The 19138-nt window shown below is 37.6% G+C and overlaps 1 protein-coding gene across 1 annotated transcript in view; it reads left to right on the top strand.

The window, feature by feature from the left end:
• Positions 1-19138, top strand: part of MERTK (MER proto-oncogene, tyrosine kinase) — a 128760-nt gene that overhangs the window by 24699 nt on the left and 84923 nt on the right. Inside the window, 3 exon segments of the mRNA XM_043989625.1 lie at positions 8712-9135; positions 11910-12010; positions 14283-14456. Coding sequence (XP_043845560.1) covers positions 8712-9135; positions 11910-12010; positions 14283-14456 — 699 coding nt within the window.

The following is a 19138-nucleotide window of genomic DNA, read 5'->3' on the forward strand; positions in this document are numbered from 1 at the left end:
TCCTCAAGGCTCAACTTCAATATTGAACTCAAATCATAACTAGTATTTACATAGCACTTTTTAAGTTTAAAACTTTGTTAAACTTTAAAATAAACTTTGAATTTTATAAGTTTTACAAAACATTATCTTTAGAAAGATCATTTCATTTGATCTTTACAACAACCCTGGTAGGTAAGTATTGCTTTTATTCCCATTTTACAGATAATAAATTGAGACAAATAGCAGTTAAGTGACTTGCCTAAGATGACATAACTAATAAATGTCTCAGGCCCAATTTGAGCACAAACCTTTCTGACTTCAGGTCAAATGCTCTTTCCATTGTGACATCTAGTTATCTACATGAAGCATCAAGCTTTCCTTGGTGCCTTTTTCCTTCTCTCTCCCAAAGGAAGTGAATGAATGGATGGATGGATGGATCATGGATGGATGAACATTTATTAATTGTCAGCTACCTGCTAGGCACTGGCATTATCATTCTCACTTTCATATATAACAACAAAAGGGCACTGGCCAAAGGGATTGGGGATGTCCTCTCCCACTAAGTAGCCCCAACTCTGGAGCATATTTAGCCCTGGTTCAAGAGAAGGGCCAGGTTCTTTTTTCTCCTTGTCCCTAGCATCTTACTACCTTTCCTTAAGCCCAAAACCCATGCCAGAGCCCAGGGAAAATCTCTTATAGTTTAGATTTAGTTCATTTATGGCAGGTCCCTTAATTGGTCAGAGCTCTAAACTTGTTTTCTTTTCTATTACTGTGGTCATTTTGTAAACTGTTTTCGTGGTTCTACTTACTTTGCAACAGTTCTGTAAGAATCGATTGTGATTTGCGGACCCCATTTTTCGCTGAAAATAGAAAGCCTTGGGCATGCCCTGGTTCCCTCTGCCATGCCCCAGCTCCCTCTGCCAAGCGGGGGTACACAAGGAAACCCCATGCCCTAGCCAGCCTTGGGTGCTGCCCCTAGGGGTCCCAACGAATTAGCTTGCGGTGTATGGGTGGTTGGCCCAGGTTTCCTGTGAGAGAAGGGTTTTTTATTCTGGGGGGGTAGAGGAGAAGAAGGAGGAGATGAGAAAAGAGAGAAAGAAAGAGAGAGAGAGAGAGAGAGAGAGAGAGAGAGAGAGAGAGAGAGAGAGAGAGAGAGAGAAATGTGGACACTCAGGGGGATAGAGAGAGAGTTAAATGTGAAGCAGCTGAGTCCGGTGGGCAAGTTTACAGGTTGTATTTCCTGCTTTTCTTTGTCCTTATTTCTAACAATAAACCCTGTTTTTTTTGTTTTTTTGAAAAGAGGCTTTTTAATCCTGTTTCTTACTGGTCTGGGAGAAACAATTGGGGAGGGGGCAGGGTGGAAAAGAGAAGGCTGGGGACCTAGAGGTCCCCTGTTGTTTTCTGAGTCCCAATATTGCAGCTAGCCTCCCAATTAACTCTTCTCATATTAAATTTGGCCCTTACAGATTAGTGGCCCATATGGTGCTTAACAAACCTGGGTGATCTTTTAAACCCCCCCTTACAGTTCATAGACATTTTCCCAAGTTACTTTGAAATCTTCTTTTCTTTTCATATTATGCAATAATGTTCTGTTTCATGGATATACCAAAGTATTTCATCCATTCCCTCATTAACAGACATCCATTTTCCTTCCATTTCATTGCTACTATTAAAAATGCTGCTATAAATATTTTTTTTATATTTTGAAACTTTCTTTGTTCTTGACCTTTGGGTACATATCTAGTAATGGTATCACTGGATCAAAGAGCATATATAGTTTAGTGACATTTAAATAAAATAATATTTTATTTTCCCCCAGTTACATGTAAAGACAATATTTAGCATTAATTTGTCCTAAATTTTCTCTCCCTCCTTGATCTCCTCCCTTCCCCCTGAGACAGTAAGCAATTTGTTATTGGTTATACATACTCAATCATGCAAAACATGTTACCATAATAGTCATGTTATAAGACACAAACTCAAATAAAAAAATATAGAAAGTGAAAAATAGTATGTTTCAATATGCATTCAGATTCCATCAGTTCTTTCTCTGGAGGTGGATAGCATTGTTCATCCCAAGAAGTGACATTGCATTAAATGAAGCATAGAGCTCTGGACATGGGAGGGGATGATTTCACTCCCTATTTTTGTTAATTATAAAAGTATTTTATTATCTTTTAGTTACATGTAGAGATCGTTTTCAACATTTTTGTTTTTAAGATTTCTAGTTACAAATTTTTCTCCCTCCCTCCCTTCCCTCCCCCCTCCCCAAGAGAGCAAGCAATCTGATATAGGTTATATATGTACAATCACATTAAACATATTTCTTTTGCTCCCTATTCTTCTTGGATTTTGCCCTGATCAAACTATATCATCATAATAACTAAGTGCCTTACATATTTTCTCTCTATATTTAGCATGGTGTTTAATTCTGGGGGCTATATTTTAAGAAGGACTTTGATAAATAATAGTCAGTTAAAGGTTTTGGGGATGTCTAGTCTAGAATGGGGGCAACTAGGTGGTGTAGTAGATAGAGCACTGGAATCAGGATGATTCCTCTTCATGAGTTCAAATCTGGCCTCAGACACTTACTAGCTGTGTGACCCTGGACAAGTCACTTAACCCTGTTTGCCTCAGTTCCTCATCTATAAAACAAGCTGGAGAAGGAAATGGTAAACCATTCTAGTATCTTTGCCAAGAAAACCCCAAATGGGGTCACCAAGAGTTGGATATGATTGAAAAACAACTCAACAAAAGCCTAGAATAGAGAACTTGGGGCTTTAGAGATTTGATAGCTGTTTAAAATGGCTTTTATGTGGAAAAGGGATTAGATGCATTTTGCTTGGGCCCAGAGGGCAGAATCTGTGGTAGAATTTACAAAGAGACTGATTTTTCCCTTAATACAAAGAAATAACTGTGCTAGGAATTAGAGCTTTCCAGAAGTGGAATAGGCTTCCCCTTACTCTAGGCTTTCAAACCTGGGCTGGATGACCGCTTGTTGAGTATCTTGCAGAAGGAATTCTTGGTTAGCCACAAGGTTGGACTGATGGCCTTCTGGAGATTTGTACTTAATAGCATGTATACTTGACTAAAGTCACTACTAAGCACTTGATCATATATTATCTTGCAGTTCTTAATTAGTTTGTGTGTTAGTCTTGTCCTCTCAACTATCTTATAAGAGTCTTAAGAACAGGGGCCTTATCTTGTAATCTCTATATGGTAGCCCCTTATCCGTTGCTCAGTGGGTCAGCCAACACCCTATGGTTCACTTCAGTCAGTTATAGTGTTAGGTATATACATCTAGGCTTAGGAAATATTTAAAAATAAAGATTAAATAACATATACATATCAATTTATATAAATAATATATATGACAAATTTGTTTAAATATAATCATTCTATAAATAAGACCTAAATAAGTCATATGTGTGCAACATATATATTTATGTGTGTATATAGATACATATATACCTCCTAAACCCTTCCCAGCACACCCCTCCCCCACCTTAAAAAATTTTTCAGATTAAACATTTTTTTTTAGATTTTTCTGTTCCAATCTTATATGTATTAGAATATATCGGGCAGCTAGATGGCACAGTGGATAGAGCAACGGCCCTGGATTCAGGAGTACCTGAGTTCAAATCCGGCCTCAGACACTTAACACTTACTAGCTGTGTGACCCTGGGCAAGTCACTTAACCCCAATTGCCTTACTAAAAAAAAAAAAAAAAGAATATATCTAGGGATATCTAAATGTAATAATGTAGAACATTTACATTATATATGTCATATGTGTGTATGTATATATTATGTCTATGTTTGATATATGTATAAAATATAATTATATATCACAAATAAGAATAAACATTTTTAAAAAATGAATAGAGAGTTAATTCTTTTCTGATCCAGTAAGTGGAGGTGGTGTGGGAAATACTGTGGGCTCTATGATGATCTAATGGTCTCCAGCTTTAAATAGTTGTGATTTTTGGAGGAGGGCTCTGCTGAATAGAACATTCAATAGTATATCCTAAAGTATTTTTTTAGGATAATCATCTTCAGCCTTTTTTTGATAAAGTATTCCTTTTGATGTTTTTTTCTTTCCTTTTGGAGGTGACTTGGGAAAGAACCAAACCTGTGATTTCATAGGCATGAGTAACTCCTGGTAAGGAGTAATTTGCCCAGGGTCACATAGCCCCTATAATCACAGGTGGAACTTGAGACCAGGATGTCCTGATTCCTAGGGCAGCTTTCTAGTGCCTCTGTCTCTTCCCTTTGAATTTCCTAAAGGACTGATTACTGATAAGTGTGATGGGAAAGTGAAAGGGGGCTTCATTTACTACCACTGCCAATAAATGACCTGCTGCTTTCAGTGCATTTGTTTACTGGGTTGAAACTAGATTCATTTAGATTTCATCTAGCCCAGGACAAGGACTTGGGGTGCTTCTTAGATTATGAATCTGTGACCAAGGGGAGGTGATGGCAATGATAGTGACAATGACAACTAGCTTGGAGATGAAATCATGTGGGTCTTCATGACTGACTACTAACTTGAGACTGATTAGTTACCAGTCTGGAAAATAACCTCTCCCTCCATTCTCTGTCTCTCTCCCTAATTCCCTACAAGTCTCTCCTTCTCTCTGCCTCTCTCCCTCCCTCCATATTATACACAGTATCAATCACAAGAGGTTTTAACTTTGAACTGAGAAAGAAAGGGAGTATATGTGGAGATATATCTCCCACCTGAGCAGAGCAACCACACACACAGAGTCCTGTCAGATGAGATGAGAACCTTGGGAGGGTTCCTCAGGTCAGAACTAAATGAATGTGAATACTAGATTTCATTTCTCTAGCAAACTTTTCTTTTGTGGGGAGTTGAGAACGAGAATAAAGTAATCATGTCATTTTAATCTATTTCAGATAATCCTTTTTGGGGACTCATATCAAGTATGATAACAGCTGAGTTCCTCTTTCCTTTCTATCCCTACTTTGTTGTGAGACTAAGATTGGAACAAGAAGAAACAATCATATCCCCAAAAGCATTGTTTTCATTCCTAAATAATCTGACATGGAGAAGGTCATTCATTGATAAAAATCACTGCTCTATAGTCAATGGATTCTGAGATGCTGTGGGGGGAAGTCCCTAACACTTATAACTCTAGGATTGACAGATGAAAGGAAAGCAATTTCAGACCTTTAAAATGTCCACATAGCACGTCTGGTGGGGAGAAACTGATAATTTTTAAAGTTTATTTTTTTAAAAACCACATAAATCATAAGTATTTCTATATATTACCAACAAAGTCCAGCAGGAATAGATAGAAAGATAAATTCCATTTAAAATAACTGTAGACCATATAAAATACGTGAGAATCTGCCTGCCAAGAAAAACCCAAGGAGTGTATGAATACAAGCATAAAACACTTCTCACACAAATAAAGTCAGATATAAACAATTGGAAAAATATTAATTGTTCATGGGTAGGCTGAATCAACCTAATAAATATGACAATCCTGCCTAAATTAATCTTTTTATTTCATGCCATACCAAACAATCAAAAAATTATTTTATAGATCTAGAAAAAATAACAGAATTCATCTGGAAGAACAAAAGCTCAAAGATATCAAGGGACTTGAAAAAAATGCACAAGAATGTGGTCTGGCTGCACCAGATCTCAAACTATATTATAAAACAGTAATTATTAAAACAATCTGGTACTTGCTAAGGAAAATAGTGGTGAATCAGTGGAAGAGAATAGTTATGAATTATACTATAGTAAATGTCAATGGTAATCTAGTATGTGATAAACCCAAAGATCCTAGCTTTTTTTTTTTTTTTAACAAAAACTGCTGGGAAAACTAAAAACAGTATAATAGAAACTAGATATAGACCAACATCTCACACTGTATACTAAAATAATGTCAAAATGGGCACATGATTTACACATAAATGGTGATATCATAAGCAAATTAAGAGAGCATGAACTAGTTTATTGGTCAGATTTATGGACAAGGGGAGAATTTATGATGAAAGAAGATATAGAAAGTATTACAAAATGTAAAATAAATAAATTTGATTATATAAAATTAAAAGCTTTTGCACAAACAAAATTGATGCGACCAAAATTATAAGAAAAGCAGAAAATTGGCAAAGATTTTTTGCAGTAAGTATCTTTGATAAAGGCCTCATCTCAAATGTATAGAGAACTGAGTCAAATTTATAAAAATACAATCATTCCCCAATTGATAAATGGTCAAAGGCAGTTTTCAGACAAAGAAATCAAAGCTGTCTATAGTTATACGAAAAAATGCTCTAAATCACTATTGGTCAGAGAAATGCAAATTAAAACAACTCTGAGGTACCACCTTAAACCTACCAGAGGGCTAATGTGACAAAAAAGAAAAATGTTGGGTGTTAGAAGTAATGTGGGAAAACTGGGATGCTAATCCACCGTTGGTGGAGTTGTGAATGCATCCAACCATTCTGGAGAGCAATTTGGAACTTTGCCCAAAGGGCTGTCAAACTGTATATACCCTTTGATCCAGCAATATCACTGCTAGGTTTATATTCCAAAGACATCCAAGAAAAAAGAGAAAAGGACCTATTTGTGCAAAAATATTTATAGCAGCTCTTTTTGTGGTGAGTAAGAATTGGAAATCAAAGGATATCCATCAATTGGGGAATGGCTAAACAAGATGTGGTATATGATTGCAATGGAATATTATTATGTAATGACAAGCAGGATGATTTCAGCAAAATCTGGAAAGACTTATGTGAACTGATATATAGTGAGTGACCAGAACTGGGAGAATGTTGTAACAGCAATATTGTTTTATGAAGAACTGTGAATGACCTAGATATTCTCAGCAATACAGTGATCCAAGACAATCTTAAAAACTGATGATGAAACATAGTATCCACCTCCAGAGAAAGAATGATATTGATTGAATATAGACTGAAGCATGCTGTTCTTTCACTTTCTGTCATTTTTCCCTTTTGAGTTTTCTTGTACAAAATGATGAATATGAAAAGGATTTACATAATTGCACATGTATAACCTATATCTGATTGCTTACTGCTTGGTTGGGAGGAGGGGGAGAGAGACAAAAAGAGGGACCAAATTTGGAACTCAAAACTAAATTAAAATGTTTTTGTTTCTTTTTTTAAAAGAAAGTCTCTTTCTTCCCTCCAAACCCCAGTTTGATGAGCCCTTAGAGAAGGAAAGATCTTGGTCCATAAAGAATAGAGGTACCTTTCTATAAGTAGTGTAACAGGCTGCTTTTCCCACTACTGTTAATAAGGCAGTGAGAAGTGAAACAAATACAGGGGTCACCAGATCTCTGGGGAAAGGATAGAGGTCCTGTGGTGTTAAAGAAGAGGAAGGTGAGTAACCCATGGGGACTACCATGGCATGAGGAAGGACAAAGGAATCTTAATGACTGTCTGTCCCCAGCTGTGGTGCTGGCAAGAGACAAGGTCCCCAGTGCCAGTGAAAGTGAACTGAAATGAGGACAATGCAAGGAAAGTGAAGTCATTTGGTAAAACTGCTTTTCTTACCGTCACATTTTCCACCAGGGAAGGTGGGGACACTGGGCTATCCTGCCTAAATGTCAAAGCCTACATCAGTTGTCCCTCTCTTAGGGAAGTCTTCTCTGATTCCCCCAATCTCTCTTTCCTCTAAACCATAGGTTCTTAAGCTGGTGTCCACACCCCACTCCCCCACCCCACCTCCTGCTAGCCAAGGCCTCCATAGATAGAATTCAGGGTAGGATCTGTAAACTTGGATGGGAAAAAATTTACTTATCTTCACTAATCTTTGGTTTTCTTTGTAATTATATGTATTTTATTTTGTGTACTTAAAAACACTGTTCTGAGAAGGGGTCATCTATGGGTTTCACCATACTGCTGGCAATAGTGAGGTGGATTGGTTTTTCCCTTGGCAGTGATAGATTATGCTGAACCATCAGGACAAATAACCTCTTCCCTTTGTGATCAGTGACCTACATTTACCCATCCCGTGGTTAGGGCTGTGCCCATGTGACAAAATGTTTCTCCCTGAGAAGAAGCCTACTTGTTCATATGAAGATCAAACTTCTGTCAATCCTATCTAGAATCCTAGAATCTTAGAATGTCATTTGGAAGTTGTGGTCACCTAATCTAACCTCTTACCCAATACTGAACCTTCTGTAACATTGTGACCGGTGATCCTCAAGCCTCTGCTTGAACATTTCCAATGGTGGGGGCCTTAGTACCTAACAGGTCAATCTATTGCAACCACCAATGTATTTGTCAATAGCTGTGGTTAATTAGGACATTCTTCCTTAATTTTGGACTGAAATCTATTTCTCTGTAGATATTCATTGGAATTGCACAAAATAGGTCTCTAAGAATTCCTTTTCCATCTATAGCTTTTCACATACTTCAAGACAGCCATCATGTCTTCTTATGCTTTCTAGGTTAATTTGATTTCAGCATTGGAAGGAACCCTAGAGATTATGTTGTTTAAAATCATAAAGGCAGACATCTTAGATCTCTAGGAGATCTAAGGAAAGCATCAGTTTCAGGAGAGCCTGCTGACTTCAGGCAGGTCAGGTATGAGCCTTATTATACAGAAAAGAATTAAACAATTAAAATCCAGAAATGATGTGTCTACCTCTGGTAATACCTCCACATGCAAGAAAAATAATTTCTTTACTGCTGTTAAGAAAGACTGAAAATATAAATATTTTTTTCCAGATTACACTGAGTTGGAACAAGAAAGAAAACCATACCTGACACCAACAAGGCCTCCTTCTCCAGAGATTTTGCCAGCTAATTACAAAGCATCTGATGCCCTTCCAACTAATTCAGACATTATTGGCCTGGTGAATACTCCAGTGTTGTCTGGGAATCCAAGCAGAAGACATACAAAGGTGCCTGAGGTGGTGCCTGAAAATGCAAACAGCATCTCATCTCTTGCCTTTAAACACACAATAGGACGTGTAATACTTTCTGAACATAAAGATGTCAAATTCAATTGCTCAATCAGTGTACCCAATATGTACCTAGACACTGCAGTTGTCTCTTGGTGGAAAGATGGGAAGGAGCTATTGGGGGCTCATCATGTGATCACACAATTTTACCCAGATAATGAATTAACATCAATTATTGCAATTATCAGGTAAGTGCTTCTTTCTCTTTTTTTCCTGATAAAAGTATTTTATTTTTTTCCAGCTACATGTAAAAATAGTTATCAACATTTATTTATTTCCAATTTCAGATTTTTCTCCCTTCCTCTCCTCCCTCCCCCCTCCCCTATACAGCAGGTAATCTGATATAGGTTATATATATACATAATAACATTAAATGTATTTCTGCACTAGTCATATTATAAGAGAAGAATCAGAGAAATGAGGAAAACCCTCAAAATAGAAAAACAACAGCACCAAAAGCAAAAGAAATAGTATGGTTCAATCAGCATCTCTACTCCACAGTTCTTTTTTTCTGGATTTGGAGATCCCCTTCCATCATGGGTCCCCTGGAACTCTCCTGTACCATTGCATTGGTGAGAAGAATCTAGTCCATCACAGTAGATCAACACACAATGTTGATAATACTGTGTACAATGTTCTTCTGGTTCTGCTCATCTCACTCATCATCAGTTCATGCAAGTCCTTCCAGGTTTCTCTGAACTCCTCCTGCTCATTGTTTCTTTCTTCTTCTTCTTCTTTTTTTTTTTTTTTGCTGGGCAATTGGGGTTAAGTGACTTGCCCAGGGTCACACAGCTAGTAAGTGTTAAGTGTCTGAGGCCGGATTTGAACTCAGGTCCTCCTGAATCCAGGGCCGGTCCTCTATCCACTGCTCCACCTAGCTGCCCCTGCTCATTTTTTCTTATAGCACAATAGAATTCCGTTACATTCATATACCACAACTTGTTCAGCCATTCCCCAATTGATGGACAACCCCTCAATTTCAAATTCCTTGCCACTACAAAAAGAGCAGCTATAAATATTTTTGTACATGTGGGTCCTTTTCCCTTTTTTATGATCTCTTTGGGGAAAAGACCCAAAAGTGGTATTGCTGGGTCAAAGGGTATGCACAGTTTTATAGCCCTTTGGGCATAATTCCAGATTGCTCTCCAGAATGGCTGGATCAGTTCATAGCTCCACCAACAATGCATTAGTGTTCCAATTTTCCCACAGCTTCTCCAACATTCATTATTTTCCTTTTTTGTCATATTAGCCAATCTGATAGGTGTCAGGTGGTATCTCAGAGTTGTTTTAATTTGCATCTCTCTAATCAATAGTGATTTAGAGCATTTTTTCATATGGGAATAGATAGCTTTGATTTCTTCACCAGAAAACTGCCTGTTCATATCCTTTGACCATTTCTCAATTGGGAAATGACTTGGATTCATATAAATTTGGTTTAGTTCCCTATATATTTTAGAAACGAGACCTTTATCAGAAGTACTGGCCATAAAAATTGTTTCCCAGCTTTCTGCCTCCCTTCTAATTTTGGATGCATTGCTTCTGTTTGTACAAAACCTTTTTAATTTAATGTAATCAAAACCATCCATTTTGCATTTCATAATATTCTCTATCTCTTGTTTGGTCATAAACTGTTCTCCTTTCCAAAGACATACAGGAGAGTGTCTACTGTTTGCTTGGCACTGTGCTAGATACATTGGGATGTAAACTTAAAAGTGAAATGATTACTGGACTCATTGAGCATACAATCTCCAAGGGGAATAGAAAAGGCTGAGCCTTAATTGGGAATTTTGCACCCATGGAAAGGAGGCAGCAGTGGAGTTCCACCACCAGTGGGAATATAGCTATTGGGGGTCATGGGGAAGCAAAGATCACAACCATAGGAAAAGAATGGGGTGCAGTCCTCTCTATTGCTCCATAAGTACAAGAGTTGTACCAGGGATCTTTTCAGTGATCCTACAGTGAATGAGCTAACATTCTAGTACTTCTATTCAACTACAAAATGTATTTTATCCACCTATAAAATAATAATAGCAGGAAACTGACTTGTCTCTGAACATTTCTTTCTGAACTCCATTAAAAGAGATGAGAGCAACAAGAGACTTAAGGTAGGGAATGTCTTAGGATCTCAAATGATGGAGGGAGTGCTCACATCCATTAGATCAGGCAACTGAGTGTTTTGAGCATTAATAGCAACAACAATAGCTATAATAAAATAATAAATAACTCAGTGTAGTATAATGGAAACTCCAATCTTAGGTAGTTCTTGTTACTGGTTCATAGCAGAATTATATGAAATTAGTAGGTGAGGCACCATCTGGGGAGCAAGTATATAGTTCATGAACAACAACTATCAGCTGGAGAAAGATGGAGTTAAGCACAGGTGGAGGACACTGCGATGCTATCCTTATTCCTTTCTTCCTCAGAATCCCTAGTGTCTTACAAGATTCACCTCAGATACTACTTTTCCTTGAAGCCTAAATTTATCTGCCAAGCAGTCTGTATTCTCTTCCTTGAATCAGAAAAAGCAGTTAAGCAAAAATCAACCGGTAGTGATCAATCTAAAATGTATGTAACATTTTAAATGAAATCTTTTAAAATTTAAAATTAAATCTTGAAATCTCCCCCTTCTTTTGCTTAGATGTAATTTCCAAAAAAAAACCCCAAAAACCACAACCTTTAAAGGGGGTAGAAACTTGGGAAATAGAAATAAATAGCATGTGCATGACAGTACTTCTTCCTGTTGTCAACTTTTGGTATTTACAGCATGGAAAACTATGTAGGGTCTGTGTGGGATTTTAAAAATGTAGAGGAGGGAAGAGGAGAAAAGGAACTGAAAGTTTCAAAGCCCTGTCCACCTTGTCAATTAGGCTTTGAAGTAATGTCTCATTTCTGTTGAGGGCTTTGTTCAGAATAGTCACTAACCTAAGAAGTAAAAGTCTTTATTGTGTTGTTTTTTTTTAAGCATAAGCAATGTGAAACGTTCGGATAATGGCTCCTATTTTTGCAAATTAAGAATAAACAGTGACGAAATTGTGTCTGAGCCCATCTACATTGAAGTACAAGGTGAGTCAAAAGACAAATGATTGAGTGGATACGACTGCTCACTGAAAGCTTTGTTAGGCTCTTCTGAAGTAAAGCTGTGGGGTACTAATACCCCCATTTTAATAGATAAAACATTTATCAAACATTTACTCATCTCCCCCCCCCCATTAGACTCTGAGCTCCTTAAGAGTAGGGATTTTGAGGGCAGCTAGATGACGCAGTGGATAGAGCACTGGCCCTGGAGTCAGGAGGACCTGAGTTCAAATCAGGCCTCAGACACTTAACACTTACTAGCTGTGTGACCTTGGGCAAATCACTTAACCCCAATTGCCTCACCAAAAAAAAAATTTTTTTTAAACCTTAAAAAAAATAGTGGGGATTTTGTTTTATGATTAAAGCAAGAAGCATTTTTCCCATGGAAACTTATCCCTGGTACCCATCCTTCTAAGAAATTGCTTAAAGAGTTAACATCTCTTTGTGGAACATGATTTTTGTTTTTGGTTGGGTAGGAGAAGGGTAGCAAAGGAAAAGGGGAAAAGATGTATAATCCAGAGCATTGTCCAAGACTGACCCAATTGAGGAGAGAGCACCTTTGAGGGTTTGGAATAGCTTCCTCAAGAGAGACTCTCCATAGTTTGCCACCCATCTGGAAAAATAAAGGGACCTTTCATTTGTCAGGATGCCAGGAAGATACTCAGGGTAGGAATTAGTCATTATATCCAAATAGCTTTGCATACATTCTTGAGTCTCCAAACAACCAACTTTCCAACATTCCTAGGATACTCAAACTAGAACCAGTGAATTATTCTGATCTCAAGATAAAAAAAGCTTGAGAAGCTTTTGGATCTGTTCAGTTTTTAGCGGATGTACCAAATATACATTGACTGGCATGCTTGGAGGTATCGCTAAGCTTCTGTTTTAAATGACTCCATATTTGGGTTTCTAGTGGGAAATCTTACGAGTTAGGATTTTGTGTGTGTGTGTGTGAGGCAATTGGGGTTAAGTGACTTGCCCAGGGTCACACAGCTAGTAAGTGTTAAGTGTCTGAGGCCAGATTTGAACTCAGGTCCTCCTGAATCCAGGGCCAGTGCTCTATCTACTGCACCACCTAGCTGCCCCACGAGTTAGGATTTTAACTATTTAATTGTTCAAATGAGATAATGTATGTGTAAGTGCTTTGAAAACTGTAAAAATGCTATATAGGTTCCAGGTGACATTATAGAATTTCTATCCTTTGTTCCTACAATTGCTTCCTCCTACTCCTTCTTTCCTCCTCTTCCTTCTTTCTTCACTTCCCTTTCTTGATCTCTCTACTGATCAGCATGAGAACTTTGACCTGCTCTGTTTCTAACATGGGCTAATTTGTTCCTCTTTAAATAGCCTTGTGGTTCCTAACTCCCCTTCTGGAAGGGCTCACCATAGTGGTGCCAGACTTTGCTTGGACACCTGATCAGTTTAGCCTACCGTAGCTCAGGACTCCCAAGCTCAAGTGATCCACCAGCCTCAGCCTTTAAAGGAACAGGAATTATAGGCATGTGTACCTCTTCCCTACTTCTTTCTACCAGTCCTCAGCATGAATTTGAGGTCTTTTATCATCATTATTGCCCCTCTCTAAACACTCTCCAACTTCATAATGATGATAATTATACTTATTGTGTCACATATATAAAGTGAAAAAACTAAAACTGAACATAAAATGAATATGCTTTTTCTTTGACTTTGTTTATTGTAGTAAAAAAAACATGAGTTTGCATTAAAGCAGTGAGCTACAAATATTTTTAATGGATTCTAATTATCACTCTTTCAAACTACTTTTTTTTTTTTTACAATTTTTTTTTTACATTTTAACAAATCCAGTTACCTTTGGAGAACTTGTACGGGAAATAAAATTGTGGTCTAGGTTTATGGGTAGGAATTAGCCATTGTCTTCTTCTTCTTCTTCTTCTTCTTCTTCTTCTTCTTCTTCTTCTTCTTCTTCTTCTTCTTCTTCTTCTGCACGGGGCAATGGGGGTTAAGTGACTTGCCCAGGGTCACACAGCTAGTAAATGTCAAGTGTCTGAGGTCGGATTTGAATTCAGGTACTCCTGAATCCAGGGCCGCTGCTTTATCCACTGTCCCGCCTAGCTGCCCCCATTGTATTCTTTAAAGACTTTTAACAGGCTCAGTGAGTTTTTTCCCCAGGCCTCAGGAAGGTTGTAAAGAAATAAACTACTTTTCTGGTAGGATTGTTATTTTCCTCAGGACCTTTTTCTTTCTGTTTTTTTTAAATGTTATTTTTTCTTCTCTTTTTAAGGACTTCCTTATTTCACTAAACACCCAGAGAGCATGAATGTTAGCAAAAACACAGCCTTCAATCTCACGTGTCAGGCAGTGGGGCCTCCTGAACCTGTCAAAATTTTTTGGGTTCAAAATAGCAACCGTCTTAATGAGAAGCCAGAAAAATCTCCTTCTGTTCTAACTGTCTCTGGTAAGTCATATTGTGCATTCTTTTGTAAGAATTGTGTTTGTGTGGCAAGAATTTAAATTAAAGCTTTTGTTGGGAAACTCTCCTTTGTCTCACCTCTGAGAAAAGACCACTAGATTTGGCAGTTAAGCAGTTCTGGAGAAAACCAGTTCGTTTCAGTAATGGGTTAAGAAATCAGACTTTAAGGGGGTTGGGAAGTGAGTGAAAAGAGAGGAAGAGGAGGCAATGTGTGGAGACAGCTTATTTTTTTTCCCTAGGAGTTTGGCTGTGAAAGGGAGGAGAGACAGAATAAATTGGTTAAAGGGATCATAGGGTCAAGTGAGAGTTTTTTGTTTTTTGGGTTTTTTTTAGTGAGGCAATTGGGGTTAAGTGACTTGCCCAGGGTCACACAGCTAGTAAGTGTTAAGTGTCTGAGTCCGGATTTGAACTCAGGTACTCCTGACTCCAGGGCCAGTGCTCTATCCGCTGCGCCACCTAGCTGCCCTTGTTTTTTGTTTTGTTTTGTTTTTTTAGTGAGGCAAGAGAGTTTTTTAAGAAGGAGGAGATGTAGGTATGTTTCTAAGCATCAAGGAATGATCAACTTTACTTAATAGGGAGAGAAAGAAAAAGGGAAGGGGAGAGACAGACAGACTGACTGACTGACAGACCAAATGATTGTGGATGGACTCTTGAGTGGATGAGATCAAAGATTCATGTATAAAGGTGGGCTTTGGTTAGAAAAAGGATGCCCCTTCATCAGTTATGGGAGTAGAGGAGAAAAGAATTTAGGATGATGTTAAAGAGTTTCTAGATTTAGAATTAGGAAGAAATGTGACTGCATCATGGTAAACAGCCTCTATTTTCTCAGTAAAGTATGAGTGTAAGTACCCTGTTGAGAGAATGGGGAAGCTAAGTGGCATAGTGGACAGAACACAGGACCCAGAATCAGGAAAACTCATGTTTAAATCCAGCCTCAGACACTTAACCTCTGTCTGCCTCAGTTTCCTCAATTGTAAAGTGGGAATAATAACAGCACTTACCTCGAGCAGTTGTGAAGATTAAATGAGACATTTTTAAAGTGTTTAGTACAGTGCCTGGCATTTAGTTGGTGCTATATAAATGCTTATTCCCTGCCCTTTTACTTATCTATAAAATGGGGATAATTATAACACAAACCTCCCAGGGTAGAATTAGATAATATCTGTAAAGTACTTTGCAAACTTTTATATGCTATATAAATGCTAGTCATGACAATGGTAATGGTGATTTGGTGTGAGAGTCTTGAAGATAGAAGAACTTTGAAATAACTGTTCTGACTAATGCACTGTTGATGGCATTGTGAACTGATCCAGTCCTTCTGGAGAGCAATATGGAACCATGCCCAAAAGACTATAAAACTATGCATACCTTTTGACCCAGCAATACGACTACTAGGTCTATATCCCAAAGCCATCATAAAAAAGGGAAAAGGGCCCATATGTACAAAAATATTTATAGTTGCTCTTTTTTGTGGTGGCATAGAATTGGAAACTGAGGGGATGTCCATCAATTGGGGAATGGCTGAACAAGTTGTGGTATATGATTGTGATGGAATACTATTGTGCTGTAAGAAACGATGAGCAGGAAAATTCAGAGAAACCTGGAAAGACTTAAATGAATTGATGCTGAGTGAAATGAGAAGAACCAAGAGAACATTGTGCATAGTATCAACAACATTGTGTGTTGATCAACTGTGATAGACTTAGCCCTTCTCAGCAATACAATGATCCAAGACAATGCCAAAAGACTCATAATGGCAAATGCTCTCCACATCCAGAAAAAGAACTATGGAATCTGAATGCAGATTGAAGCATACTATTTTCACTTGTATTGTTGGTTTTTTGGTTGTTTTTGTTCCAATTCATCTCTTACAACATGACTAATGTGGAAATATATTTAACATGAATGTAATATATAACCTATATCAGATTGCTTGCTGGCTTCAGGAGGGGGGAGGGAAGGGAGGGAGGAAGATTCAGAACTCAAAATCTTACAAAAATAAATGTTAGAAACCATCTTTACGTGTAATTGAAAAAAATACTAAGAAAAAGAGAAAGAACTGTTGTGAAGAGTACAGTAGAGGATCAATTGGGGAACAATTAAAAGATTATCTTGTTTCTTAGAGGGCTCAGTCGATATTAGGTAACTTTGCCTTGGATCCAGTCATCATTGTTCAGGAGCAGCAGAAGAGTCTGGTAGCAGGAGGAATCCAGAGTTGAGGTTTGTAATGTCATGAGTTGCCCATTATGTCCATTCTCTTGTTTTAAAAGAGGCTCTAGTCCTCCATTGTCATACTCTGGCATGATTCACATCCTTACATTAAGGTGGCAATAATAATAATTAAAGGTAGCATTGATATATCCCTGAAAGGAGAGAGTATAAAGGAGGAAGGGGGTAATGATGGTCAGTAGTATTAAAGACTACAGAGAAGGCCAAAATGATGAGACCTCAGGAATGGCCATTGATTGTAACCATTGAGACCAGCTCATGTTGCCATCTTTGAAAACTTGGTATCTCCTCCAGCTTCTAGCATGGTGTTTTGCACACTGTAGGCATTTATGAAATATTACATGGTCTCTTTTAGAATGGAAAAAATACAGACAGTTATTCCCTGAGTGAAAAAATCCACAGATTATAAATCACCTTTAGATTTTATAAAAAACAGATGTTTTTGTTTTTAATCCAGACTTACATTTTCATTACAGTAGGAAATGTCCCTGGTAGAAGCACCTTCTACCACCAATGCAAATCATCAGCTCCTCTGTGATTTATAGTCTCTGAGAGTTGCCTAGGGAATTCAGATGTTAAGTGACTTGCCCACACTTTTTTTAAATCATAGAAGTATTTTATTATTTTCCAGTTACATGTAAAAATAGTTTTCAACATTTGTTTTCACGTTTTTTAGTTCCAAATTTTTCTCCCTACCATCCTTCCCTTCCCCCTTCCCAAGACAAAAACCAATCTGATATAGGTTACATATGTACAATTACCTTAAACATATTTCTGTATTAGTCATGTTGTAAAAGAAGAATCAGAATACAAGGGAAAAACCACAGAAAAGAAAAAACAAAAGTAGAAACAGTATGGTTCAATCTGCATTCAAAATCCACAGTTTCTTTTTTTCAGGATATGGAGAACATTTTCCATCATGAGTTCTTTTTGCCCACACTTTTAAAAATCCATTTACAGAATAAGGACCTTTATTTTTATATCAAACAATGGGCCACTCATTTTATTATATGTTTTATTTTCTAATGGAAAGCATAGTAAGACTTTCTCTTCATGCTGAAAGTGTGTCAGAGGTAGACCTCAAACCCAGGTTTTCCTGATTCCAAGGCTGTGCCTCTATCTAGTACACCACACTCTCTGGATGTTCTAGGATGGGGTGGGAAAGACATTCAATATTTTGACTAATATATAAGGAACAATGTTTTCAAGTTATTTACACCATAAAGTTATAGTTTCATAAGCTAGAAGGAACCTTAGGATCATGCTACTCAACAGATGATTAATTTGAAGTTTGGAGAGACTGTGACTTGCCCAAGGTCATGCAGTCAATTAGGGAAAAGCTAGAAATAGAAGCCAGGCTTCTTGGTTCCTAATCTAATGCTCTTTCTTTTTTTTTTTTTTAAGTGAGGCATTTGGGGTTAAGTGACTTGCCCAGGGTCACACAGCTAGTAATTGTTATGTATCTGAGGCTGGATTTGAACTCAGGTACTCCTGACTCCAGGGCCGGTGCTCTATCCACTGTACCACCTAGCTCCCCCCAATGTTCTTTCTACTACACTGCCTCAGTTATTCTATGGGTCAGATCTTGTCCTTTATATTCACTGTTATATTCTGTGTGTCTTTCATTTTACTCCAGAAATCATTTGCATCCTCTGACCATGGTATTATGATGCCAAAGTAGAATTATAAGATTAGTCATGCTATAGTCTAAACATGCTTAAATGTGTGGTTTTAAGTGATGAGTTCATCACTTCATTGGATAACCGAAGCAATCAGATCGAGAACTATTTATTTGATATTTGCCAGGGTAGTAAATAGCCTTATCAGTAACTTGAGAATGGCAAAGTGGGGCTCACAGTCTTTATTCTTATTTATATAACGACTCCAAATTTAGCTTTAAGTGAAAAACTGTGACTTCAATTTAGTCTGTTAGGTCTAAATTGGAGTCTGGCTCTAAATAATTAGATGTTCAGACTATTTTCTCATTTTTAAAAAAAGGTTTGAAAAGCAGTCAAGCTGATGCTAAAGACTTGAGTGGTCCACAGAAGTATTAGAGTGGATTCAAAGACTGTTACATTTTCAGCGCGAGCATTTACACCTTAGAAATTATCAAGACACAAAATTTCAAGGCTTGATTTATTTGTTGTTGTTGATTGTCTAGACTTAGAAAATCTTATGTGCAGATTAAACTTATAAGTATGTCCTTGGTACATTCTAACTCTCCTCTTCCTTGTTAAACATTTACTACCTCACCCCTGGTGGTGATCAATTACCTATTAGTGGGACTCAGGTAAGTTAGATCTATCCAGTGCCTGTCCTCAGGGGGGCTTATAATTTTAGCACTGGTATGACTAGGCATCAGAAAAATGAAGTAATTTGGATTTATATAGTAGGCTTTAACTTCTTGAGGCTCCTTTTTCTTCTGATCTCTTCTCTTA

The sequence above is a fragment of the Dromiciops gliroides genome, chromosome 2, assembly GCF_019393635.1.
Source record: "Dromiciops gliroides isolate mDroGli1 chromosome 2, mDroGli1.pri, whole genome shotgun sequence".
NCBI lineage: Eukaryota > Metazoa > Chordata > Mammalia > Microbiotheria > Microbiotheriidae > Dromiciops > Dromiciops gliroides.